Genomic DNA, 12876 nt, shown 5'->3' with positions numbered 1-12876 from the left:
AATCAAAAATGCCCTAAAGACGTCTGGAAATGCAGAAAGCATCCAGAGAAGAAGATAAGAATGGCGGCGTGTCATGTGCATACATCTGATAAGAAGAAGCCCATTTAGAAATGACACCGCCTGAAGATCCCGCTAATGGAGAAGGTAACAGTGGGGCACTGCTGGCTGTGGTGTGAGACGCGCATTCATGTCGAGGAGAAGAAGAAAGAGCCTTACATTCTAGGACACTGAGGCTGTGTGTTCAAGTCGATAAGAACAAACCAGCTTAAGAGCCATCAAAGAGAGCCGAGTGAATAATAAGAGGGACGTGAAGAGGGCAGAATGGGCCTCACAGCGCTTTAGCCTTTTCATGATGAATGTTCGAGTCTCTCCATTTTTTGAGCACTCAGAATGGATAACCCATATATTAATCGTACCAGCATATTTAAATAAAAACACAAAAAAATCATATTTTATATTGATTATGATAACATACAAACTGGATTTGAAGGTTTTCTTACACGAAACAGTCAAGGAAATGTACTCTTTCAGCCATAAATTTACTCCTTCAAATAGTCGAACAGACAGACAGACAGACAGATATCTATCTATCTATCTATCTATCTATCTATCTATCTATCTATCTATCTATCTATCGTATAGTGCCTTTCAAACACTCTATCTATCTATCTATCTATCTATCTATCTATCTATCTATCTATCTATCTATCTATCTATCTATCTATCTATCTATCTATCTATCGTTGTTCATTATTTATTATATACTGCTCTCCTACCTGTTTTTCTATTTACTAGCTGTGCTACTGATATAAGAAAAGTTAATATCTAAAAAATAAAAGTAGACTTTGACATTAACATCCGCAGCATGCCATACAATGTATATCCATCCCTCCATTATCCAGCCCTCTATATCCGAACTACAGGGTCACAGGGTCTGCTGGAGCCACTCCCAGCCAACACAACAGGGTGCAAGGCAAGAAAAAAACCCCGGGCAGGGCGCCAGTCCACCGCAGTACAATGTATGTGTTTCTGTTATCCTGTATACTATTTGTTAAGGGATACATTAAAGCAATGCTAATGTTTGTGATGCACCATCTGTTGGAATCACAAATGCAGTGCTGCTTAATACTAGAAATGACAGAGGCATTGAAACTGGACAGACACACAGAAACTTATCCTTTCAGTTATAACTTAAAGTTAAGTTATAATGTAACTCATCTTTATCCTAAAAGTACTAAAGGATGAATTTTGTATTTTTCAAGTTTCAGTTTTTACTTCACAATTACAGTATGACTTATATTTTAAATTGCATAACCATAATCTATCTATCTATCTATCTATCTATCTATCTATCTATCTATCTATCTATCTATCTATCTATTATATAGTGCCTTTCATATCTATCTATCTATCTATCTATCTATCTATCTATCTATCTATCTATCTATCTATCTTGTATACTTTTTTTTCAGGGCCTGGGGTAACAAACCTATCATGGAGTGCACATCTTGACATGGTGGAGAACATATAAACTCCATCCAGGCAATGATTTTTGAAGAAGCATCCTCTTTTTGGCAATGTATATGAGATTTATTGTAATGTTTTGTCATCTAATGATCTTAAGCTTGACTGGTGAATTTCAGATGATCCTGGAGCTAATCCTAGTTTATAAACCTCTGTTAAAAACTGATTCTTGATTTTATTCTTTTTTCAAAATAGCAGTTTTTTGTCATTTTATAAATAACAATACCTACTAAATAAAAGCACACTGGACTGTAACGGCAGGCAGTAATTTTTCTAGGTGACTTTTCTTTAGTCTTCTAACCTTTATATCGACTTTTCTTCAACACCCACCTTGAAAAGCTGAAGGCTTGTAGAAATGTTTCAGATGGCCCTGCCGTAATGTAAGAGGGGCCATCAGCACCTTCCCTTTATGTAAAGTAAACCCACACACGTTTGACCCCCACATGAAGCCGTACTTCAACTCCCAAGCCACATCTTCACACCATCACATTGCCGCTAAAGCAGATTTGTCCATACGCTCAAGCCAGTGACCTCACATACTCCAAGCAAGTTCCATCCAACAAATTAAGCCAAGGCATTGCCTGAAAACCAAAGCCAAGTCAAAGAGACGTGCGCGTTACCTTTTCACCCACTGAAAATGTCTGTCCGTCACTCGCTCTCCTCCACGATATCTCTGGAATGGGGTCCCCTTCTGCCATGCAGGAGATTTTGGCCTGGCTTCCTTCCACTGCTGTCTCGTTGTTCAAAACGGTTATATGAGGTTGAACTGAAAAAGAAATGAGGCTTTCGTAAATACAGCATATGTGACAACAACGCCACATGTCATCGGATGACCCTTACATATGTTGACCCCACCTGTTTCAGTAATAACTTCAGGTGGCACTTCAGGTCCTGTGAAAAGGCATCCATTACTCACATGATGCTCTGTAACAAGACCTTAAAGGGGCTTCTGTTGGTCTTAATGACACTTAGAAAGCAGCAGACATTCATCACTGCAACATGGCCTACTAAACTAACTTCCCCTTATAAAGGTCAAAGGTGCCTTAAGTGAGACAGATTCCTCTTGACATACGTCAATATAAGACCTGTCAATGCTTCATATTTAGAGTTCATTTTACCAGCTGTGACAGACCGCTGGGATTCTTATCCGGCCTGGATGTCTCCGTAATGGAAGGATCAGGGGGAATGCAGTACCTCCCCCTGGACGGCAGATGACATTGGAGCATGCAAGCTCAACCCTGTTAGGGCCCGTGGCCATGGAGAATAGCTGAGCCCTTTTCTGCAGGGCTGGCAACACACCCGGTAGTGCGGGCGGAAGGAGATTGTGGAACATCTGGAGCACTTCTGGGTGCTCTATAAAGGGGGCCGCCTCACTCCATTCAGGGAGGTGGAGGGAGAAGCTTGAGAGAGGAATGGAGGCAGAAGAGACAAGGAGAAGAAATGGACTGTGTGTTTGGGGTACTGTGCTGCCATGGGGAGTGAGGGAAAAGCGCATATAAAGCCTGGACTTGTGCCTCTGTCTGCTGTGTCAGGTGTCTGTGTGCCACACAGAATATCAAAGGCTCTTCATAGGCCACACATCAAACAACACCGTTATGCACTTTGCCGTGTTTTCTTCAAAAAAAGTCAAATACATGTAACGGAGCCAATGTGACCTGCTGATAATTGATATGTGAATTGGAATACTCCCCCCAAAAATTATATTTTTTACACTACTTATCCCTTGTAGTCTGTAGTCACGTCAGGTCAGGTTGAAGACCCTGCACTGGTACAGCACGTTGTCACACCCACCACACGACGAAACAGCACAAGGTCCTGGCTGGCAACCTCCCCCAGCAGACACCCGGCCCAGTCCCACCATCCTGAAATGACCCTCTATCTGCCACAGCCAGGTGTTATGTAGGCGTCCCCTTGGCCTGGTCCAGCCACTCGGGTCCTCAAAAATGAGCCGGATCACCCTCAGGAAATTGCGCCACATGGCCTTAATACCATAACTGACACTCCTTCACAATGCAGGTCATGTGACTCATTCGGGACTCCATGAGCAACACAAAGTCACACCAGCCATACCCAAGGAGAGACACAGTGCTGAAGGAGTCCAGTCTTCATCTCAGGTCACTGGATAGCGTCCATGTCTCATGACCATATAGCAAGACAGGAAGCACCCGGACTGTAAAAACTTGGACGGTTGTCCTTTTTACAGAGATATCGGGAGCGCCACACACCCCTTTCCAGTGACCTCATGACCCCCCATGCTCTCCCAATCCGTCTACTGACTTCATAGGAAGAGTCACCAGAGACATGAGTGTCACTGTCGAGTTACTAATGACGAATGGAAATAACATTTCTGATAGAATAGATTACTATGGTGACCAGTGCTAGACAACAGCAAACAGAGTCAAAAACATCAATGAAGAAACTTCACGTTACTCGTGTCACATAATCCTCACATCATATGCTGACAATCTCTGGAACGCATACATTTGGGCTAAAATGTTGAAAAAATAACTCACCCCAGTAAAACACTCTCGTGGATGAAAACGAAGCGCGCTCAGATGCAAACCCTCATCCAGTCATTATAGTTATGTTCGTAGTGGTGAGCCACAACTGGAGTGCCTCACCATTATCATCAAATGGAGTCTGTGGGATGGCATGAGTGAATGGACCTTCTGGTTCAGGAAGTATCCCAGATATGCACAAGTCCAAAGCAAAATGCCTTTCTCTCTTTGTTTGACTTTTAATTTTAGCCAATCAGTGAGATGCTACTGGGCTGGGCTTCTGACCAATGAATGAGTTGTGGAGGCGGGTCTTCAGTTCACATCTGAGGGGGTCCCATTTTCATTCACGAAAGGTTTCTCCAGAAGTGGATGACTTAACAATGCTTTAACGCTTTTTTAAGATATTGATAAACGGTTGTGGCTTGATGAGATATTTTTTGAATGTGTAGTTTTGACGTACGTATTTATATTGTAGGATTTTATGGCTTGTTTATTAATTTTAGGATTTAAATGGTGTTGTATGGTAGCTAGATGGGGTAGGTATTATTGGGTGGTTTTAGATAAGTAAGTACAAGCTTGTCCATCACGACTCCAATCTGAGTTTACCTCACTGGCTGCCCAGATACGCTCACAGTACCAGTCTGTTTTATGAGATTCTGATTGGTGTTTGCCCCTGAAGTCGGCAGACTAGCCCATATAGGGAAAAAGTGGGCTAGCTTATATTATTAATGGCTTGCTGTAATCAACACATGCTCCCAACATCCTCCTCTTCCTTCTCCTTAGTGATACTAATGTTAGAAATGGCTGAGCAGGGTGTGTGCAAAATGTCAGACACACTGTTGAAACCTTCTCAGTGTTGTGGGCCTTAAAACCAGCAAAACACAATTTAAGACTATGGGGGGCCAACCTGATGACTTCTTTGATTCTCCTGGGTGACTGACGTACGACTAAGTCGTGACGACGTTATAATTTACAGCAGTTTGGAAAGCACAGCACATTTAATTTCATTAACATAAGGAGGGGAGGATCTCCTCTGGGGCATCTATTTGGCGCAATGCACTATGGGTTAAAGTGCTAGTAAAAACACTGGATGATATCACATATGACGTAATGAGATTTTCTTATAGATGTTTTTAGTACCATTTGCTGTATTCCAGTGTCTCTTCTATTAGAAGGTTTATGTCCATTCTGCATGAAAACTTGAGAGTATGATTTTTTCTCAAACATCACCACAAACTACCTGGGGGAATAATCCCTTCATCCATTATCCAACCCGCTATATCCTAACTACAGGGTCCCGGGGGTCTGCTGGAGCCAATCCCAGCCAACACAGGGTGCAAGGCAGGAAACAAACCCCGGACAGGGCGCCAGCCCACCGCAGGGCACACACACACACACAAACTAGGGACAATTTAGAATCACCAACGTACCTAACCTTCATGTGATTGGACTGTGGGAGGAAACCGGAGTACCCGGAAGGAAACCCACGCAGACACGGGGAGAACATTCAAACTCCATGCAGGGAGGACCCGGGAAGTGAACAAGGCAGCAGCACTACCCACTGCGCCACCGTGCCACCCGTGGGGGAATTATCATATGAGATAATATTTTTCGGGTAGAGTATTCTTTTAAATGGTTGATAATATGTCTCTCAATATTGCATATTTCAGTGTAAGGCATGCTGAATAACTTCTTCATTAATTTCTAGTAAGACCTACTGCAGCCCTTCTATTAAAAGTTATTTTGCCAGCGGACTACAAGCTCTTAATAAGCCACACTGCATGGAGATGGAGGAGGAGGAGGAGGAGGAGGAGGAGGTTGGGAGTAAGAGCTGATTACAGTGCACCCACCACATGGCAAATCACCCACATTGAGATCCGACTACAGCTGTGCAATGGGTGACACCTCAGCACTGCAGTCGTGGCCAAAAGTTTTGAGAAGGACCCAAGTGTTGGTTTTTCACGAAGTCTGCTGTTTCAGTGTTTTCAGATCTTTTTGTCAGATGTTTCTATGGTATTGTGAAGTGTAATAACAAGCATTTCATAAATTTCAACGGCTTATTAAGTTTATGCACAGAGTCCATATTTGCAGTGTTGGCCCTTCTTTCTTTTTAAAAATCTCTGCAATTCAATCTGCCATGCTGTTTGTCCATCAACTTCTGGGCCAGATCCTGACTGATGGCAGCACATTATTGCATTATATCATGGCACTGATTTGTGTTTAAAATAGACCTGCGAGACGTGAACTCAGCTCTTCGGCGCACCTCATTTGATTTTTTCCGGCAAACAGATTTTCAAAACAAACCGTATTTTACGACTCTAATCAGAGTCGGAGAAATAATTATGTTGGCGTGGACATTTTAGATCTGAGATCGGCTAAAATTTAAACACTGACCGTTGTTAATACCCAGCCATCATTACTCAGTTTGCCAATAGATGTCAGAAGGACGGATGCCAAAAACGAACTGCCCAAAGATAGATTTCAACGTACCAAGCAAATAGTGATACGTTCTAAATTATTTACAGTTCTGGAGCTGTCGAAGGGTTTAAGTCAGTCGACGATGTTAGTCCTGGAAAGTATGCCCCACCAAACCAACGTTCTGAAAACCAACCGAACTTACTGTTATCTGTTCGAAACAACACCGACTTACTATACTCGACCGTCCAGCGGCGTCACTGAAAAATTCGAACATTGTTTGCCCATCATGCAATACTGCGCCCGCGTTTGCCACGTTATGTTCTAACTACAGAGGCAGAGTCCCATTGCATGGTTCTAACTTATAATGAGTCGAGGTATTGATGTGAACACCATACCTATGGGGTATTGATGTGAACAAAATGCATACGGATAGTATAAAATTATACAGCATATAAGGATGTGTTATGTCTAAATTTTATTGAAGAATTTCATCACGAAGGGTTATCAACATAAAAAATGAGTACACGCGCAATCCTAGCACCGAGAAACGATGAAGTCAAAACAAATTAACGCGAAAATCGTCGATCGGTTACACGGCAAATTGGTTAAATGTGTATCAATAGACTCTGCTATTGAACAATTCTGACAAGCAAAATTTTAACAGATGACAAGAAAGGTAATGTAGTCCATCTTCAGGGGATAACATTAGACACCAAAGGAGATCTTGATATGCCATTTGTATTAAAACGTTTAAAGTTTCTCGTTACAATAGCTTTTGATATGACAATTAAAAAATCGAAGGGACAAACAATCAAAAAAGTCGGTTTATTTATTAGAGAGAAAGAAACGAAATTCACTCATGCAGTTATACGTTGCGTTGTCACGATAAAAGTCCTAACACAGAATCAAAATTTAATGCGATCTTGAAGAAAAGTTAATTCAAAAAATTGTTTTTACTCAAGTTTTACCGTAAAAGTGTAAGTTTAAAAAGAAAGCCAAACAGAACAAAAACATATAATGCAACAAACAACGCAACATGAAACATAGTAAAACGTAATAAATTGAAAGAAAATTATTTTTTACTATGGTTAATTATACACTGTAATGTAAAACTGTTATGCATATGTAACAATTTCCATGAAAATAGCAATCTGTTCAAATTGTACATGTGCGAGCAGCAGATCTGTAAAGTGGCTAGCACATAGAGCCTGCCCGGGGGTTGGCGAGCAAAGCGAGCAGGCGGCAAAGCCCCCTAGTATATACAGTATATAAAATATGAATATCATAATGGAGAAACTGGCATTCCGATGGAGATTGGTGGCAATTCTTTGCCTGGACAAGTTCATCATGGAAGGATATGGATGACAGGCACCCAGGCGGGTTGGTTGGAGTTACCTTTCCCCACTGGAGGGCTGTAATGGAAGGACAGAAGGAGACTTCTTCCCAGGGTCACACTGTGTATTCACCCTACGCGTAGGGAGGTAGAATCTCTCTGGTGGAACTCCCATTTGTACACACGCAGAGCATATTGGGAGCTGTAGTCCTGAAAAGCAGACCTGTTGTGCTTTTTGGGTGCTGCCAGGGAGCTGCTGGGGAACAATACCACTAGTTTTGTTTCTGGCCTGGCATGGAAGTGCTTCCTACCTGCAGTGCTGTGGCACAAGAAGTACTCCTGGGTCAGGCATAAAAGAAGCTGCCTCCTCAACATCAGCGAGTTGGAGTCATGAGGCAGTGGACAACAATCACAGAGGACTAGGAGGTGACGGAGGTGCTGAATATTATACAGTGCTGTGCAAAAGTATTCAATCCTCTTAAAAGTCACCATATTTGTCCATTCAGTATTTTTATTGTGACCTCTTATTCTGCAACATGCTGGTCTGAGTATTTCAGAAACTGCTGATCTGCTGGGATTTTTACGCACAACCACCTCTGGGATTATAGAGAATGGACCGAAAAAGGGAAAATATCCAGTGGGCAGCAGATCTCTGGGCCCTGTTGATGGCAGAGGTTAGAGGAGAATGGCCAGACTGGTCTGAGCTGATAGAAAGACAAGAGGAACTCAAATAAGCACTCGTAACAACTGAGGTATAGAGAAGAGCAGCTCTGAACACACAACACGGCAAACCTTGAAGCAGGTGGGCTACAGTAGCAGGAGACCACACCAGGTCATACTCCTGTCAGCTAACAACAAGCAACTGAGGTGACAAGTCACATGGGCTCACCAAAATTGAACAATAGAAGATGGACAAATGTCGCCTGGTGTGACGTATCTCGATTTCTGCTGTGACATTCAGATGGCAGGGTCAGAATTTGGCGTCAACAACATTAAAGCTTGGGTCCTGCCTCGTATCTAAGGTTCAGGCTGGTGGTGGTGGTGTGATGGTGTGGGGGATTATTTTCTTGGCACACTTTGGGCCCCTTAGTACCAAATGAGCATTTCTTAAATGACATAGCCTACCTGAGTCTTGTTGCTGACCATGATCATCCTTTTATGACCACAGTATACCCGTCTTCTGATGGCTACTTCCAGAAGGATAATGTGCCATGTCACAAAGCTGGTTTCTTGAACATTACAATGAGTTCACTGGGCTCAATTGGCCTCCACAGTCACCAGATCTCAATTCAGCAGAGCAACTTTGGGATGTGGTGAATGGAAGATTCACATCATGGATGTTCAGCCGATATTCTGCAGCAAATGCGTGATGCTATCATGTCAATATGGACCACAATCCCTAAGGAATGTTTCCAGCACCTTGTTGAATCTGTGCCACAAAGAAAAGTGGCGGATCTGAAGGGAAAAGGGGGTCCAACCCGGTACTAGCAAGGGTGTACCTAATTAAGTGGCCAGTGACTGCACACAAACACATACACAGTCATACATAAATATATTATATATATATATATTGTGGTCCCCGGCCCGGGCTGGAGCCCGGCCGGGACGCTCCGGAGGACGTGAGGAGGGCTTGTGCCTCCTCCAGACCGCGAGGGGGCGTCCGTCCTGGTTCTATTGGGAGCCACGGGTCGAGGGCATGGAAGCCCTACCCTGTAGGGGCCCGTGGTTACCGCCAGGCGGCGCCCCGATGCCGGTTCATCCCGTGTGGCCCTCGGCCGGGATGGAGCCCGGCTGGGACGCTTAGAGGACCGGAGGAGGCGTGTGCCTCCTCCAGAACGAGTGGGCGTCCGTCCTGGTTAGATAGGGGCCTCGGGTACAGGGCTTTGAAGCCCAGCCCTGTAGGGACCCGTGGCCACCGCCAGGCGGCGCCCCGGTGCCTAATTATCCCGGGAGCCCGCACTTCCGCCACACCAGGAAGTGCCGGGGAAGACTTTGTGTGGCACCGGAGGCGGCCAGGAAGACAGCCGACACTTCCACCACGCTTGGGCGTGGCTAAGGACGGAACACCTGGGGCTCATCCGGGAGCCTTATTTAAGGGGCCGCCTCCCTCCAGTCATTGGTGGAAGTCGGGAGGAAGCAGACTGAGCTGGAGAGCGAGGACAGGAGGCGGCCAGGACAAAGGTACAGAGACTGTGGGCCCTGGACTTTGGGGATTCAGTGCCAAGGGCTGGGGTTGTGAGTGCACGTGATTTGAACTTGTTATTGTAAATAGTGTAAATAACCAGTGTGTTGGGCAAAATATGCTGTCTGTCTGTCTGTGCCGGGGCCAGCGTTCACAATATATATATATATATATATATATATATATATATATATATATATATATATTGTGATGGACAGCCGGGTCCCATGCCCGGTCGGGACGCCCCTGCTGCATATGTTCCGGGGGAGCCACCTTGGACAGCTCAATACCTCTCCCGGGACGCTAGGTGGCAGCCAACCCTGGCCAATGTTCATTTCCCACTCTCCCACATGGCTCCATGGGACATGGAGTCCTCTACAGCCTGGTTGGGAGATGGGGTGGCCGCTAGGGGCGCTGCCAAGACTCAAGAGCCTGGCTGGACGATCTTCAGCCCCACCCGAGGTGCAATTAGGACCAGGAGGTCAAGCACCTGGAACACTTCCGGGTGGGGTATAAAACGAGCCAGCCTCCACCACTGAGGGGCCAGAATCGGGAGGAAGAGGTTGCCTGGGAGGAGTGGTGGCGCCAGGAAGAGTTGTTGTGTGGGATTAAAGTGCTTTGGGACTGTGTATTACCTGTGGGTCACGGGGAAGGTGTGCGCCCACAGGTGAAGAAAAAATAAAAAGCCTGTGTGTTGTGTACACGTGCCTCTACGTAGTCTGTGCCGGGTCGGGCGCTATATAGCGCCTTTTACTATATATATATATATATATATATATATATATATCTCGACAATTCATTCATTCAAGTAGCCCATTTACTCCAATAGAGAGCTGCAGTGGAGTGGAGGCCATTTTAGAAATACTGGAGACAAAACAGGAATCAACCTTCATCAGGATGAGATCTGAGTGTGTGTGTGTGTGTGTGTGAAGCCTGAATTGCCCATTTAATTGTTTTTCTACAAATTAGTTCATTAATACGAGAATTGTCGTTAATAATACATTATGTTAAATAAACAGTATGTGTTACTGAACAGATTGGATGACAAATAAAGATGATTTGGTTCTCAGTTACTGTACTTTATCTCACCTAGTTGTTACATTTTCAGCACGTTTTTATTTAAACTCCATATTTGTGCACTGACAGTTGCTTCAGTAATTTGTTAGCAGTGAATGCCACACATTAGATGATTAAATACGGTAATGACAAAAAAAAACTTTAAGTGTATTCTATAGACGAATCCTGCTGTCGGATTTGTTAATTTATCTACGATTGTTTCATTATGAGTGTCAGATTTTTATTTTTCTCATTATATAAGAAATGCTGATGAGAGCGACTGATCACAGAAAGCCTAGCATTTCACTTCAGGGTGTCCCCTGCACCCCTCAGAATGGAGGAGTCTGCCCCCATTTTTTTGCTTAATCAGGCAAGGGTTAGGGTTAGAAAGTGACGTGGCTTCTAAAAGGTATTTTTTTTCAAATGTAAAGTGACCAGATAAAATATAAAACTTGATAAAATAACAGGATATAAATTTGATTTGCCTTCAAAAGTAAATAAAAATTGAGCAGGTTCAGCCTACTCTTTGAATATACAATAGGTTAGGTGCATTGGTGATCCTAAATTGTCCCTAGTTTGCGTGTGGTGTGTGTGTGTGTGCCCTGCGGTGGGCTGGCACCCTGCCCGGGGTTTGTTTCCACCTTGCACCCTGTGCTGGCTAGGATTAGCTCCAGCAGACCCCCCGTGACCCTGTGTTAGGATATAGCGGCTTGGAAAATGACTGACTGACAACACCGTAATATTTCTTATGCTGGATTTATTTTTATCATATTTTTAGTAGATTTTACTGTTTCTTGCTAAATAATTATTTGCAATTAATCTAATTTAATGATATTTTCGATCTTTTTGAGTTTTGGAGAGAGCTTTTACGAGGTTTTGGTATTCTCATTTACAATATATCCTATCATCTTCAGCTTTGTGATTTAGCTGGGCGTCATGAAGCTCAATGCACACCCAGCCACCCACTTTTGAAGACCTTAATGGAATGGTCTACCGTCACATGCAAAGGGGTGTCAGGGATTGTAACTCCATGTTGCTACAGGTGCTGGGTCCCTCTGAAGATCGGAAGATTGAGGTCTGCAAAACCACTGATGTTTGTCCACCTGGACCTGCCTCTTCCTGTTGGAAGGACTTCAAAAAGGAAGATCCGCCATCTTGAAGCAGTTCATACTTGGACACACGCCTGAGAAGACCATCACACAGTTATTTGAATTTGTGTTTGTTGTTTTGCCAAAAATTATACAGGGTTCAGCAGCTGGTGACCCAATCTCTTTTGTTACACCATGCAAAAAATTATATTTTTTTAACACATTACTTCCCCGATGTAATGTGTACTGATAACAGAGAAAAAAAAATAATAACCTCACGTTTTCAAGCAGAACAGAGATAGCAGCGGGTATAACTGATAAAATTGGGCTCAATGGTGACATAACCCACACAAGCCAAGTCGTCCAGTCATTTGCTTACATTGTCTCAGGAAAAGACCACTGTAAGTGAAAATGATGTGCTCGAGTATTTGAACTGTAGACCCGCCTCACATCGTCACATTTATATTCCTAGCGATGAACCTCAACCACCACCGGTAAATTATGATGAGTTCGTTGGCATTCTGAAGCAATGCCTGGGTGGCTGATGTTGTTGGCTGCACTTAGTAAGTCGTACCATTCTGTGATGGGGCCATCCCAGCATTTGCTACGGCCAGACATGCTCAAGCCAAGAAGGAATTAATTACAGTTATGTTTGTAATTTATTTGGGTTACGTTAATTGTCAATTACAAATTGTCCTTGCATGAGCATGGAGTGCATGTGTGGGTTTATGAGAGTGTGTGTGTGAGAGTGGTCCTTGTGACTAGGCCTGTTTTCAG

General features: G+C 43.7%; 1 protein-coding gene across 3 annotated transcripts in view; it reads right to left on the bottom strand.

Moving 5' to 3' along the window:
* LOC120522832 (neural cell adhesion molecule 2-like) overlaps positions 1–12876 on the bottom strand; it is a 1092848-nt gene that overhangs the window by 424332 nt on the left and 655640 nt on the right. For all 3 annotated transcript variants that reach the window (XM_039743520.1, XM_039743521.1, XM_039743522.1), the window contains exon 8: positions 2145–2290. In XM_039743520.1, the coding sequence (XP_039599454.1) occupies positions 2145–2290 (146 nt within the window). The remainder of the gene's footprint in view (positions 1–2144; positions 2291–12876) is intronic.

The sequence above is a fragment of the Polypterus senegalus genome, chromosome 2 (assembly GCF_016835505.1).
Source record: "Polypterus senegalus isolate Bchr_013 chromosome 2, ASM1683550v1, whole genome shotgun sequence".
Classification (NCBI taxonomy): Eukaryota; Metazoa; Chordata; class Cladistia; order Polypteriformes; family Polypteridae; genus Polypterus; species Polypterus senegalus.
The sequence above is the reverse complement of the archived record's forward strand: the minus strand, read 5'-3'. Positions and strand labels throughout refer to the sequence as shown.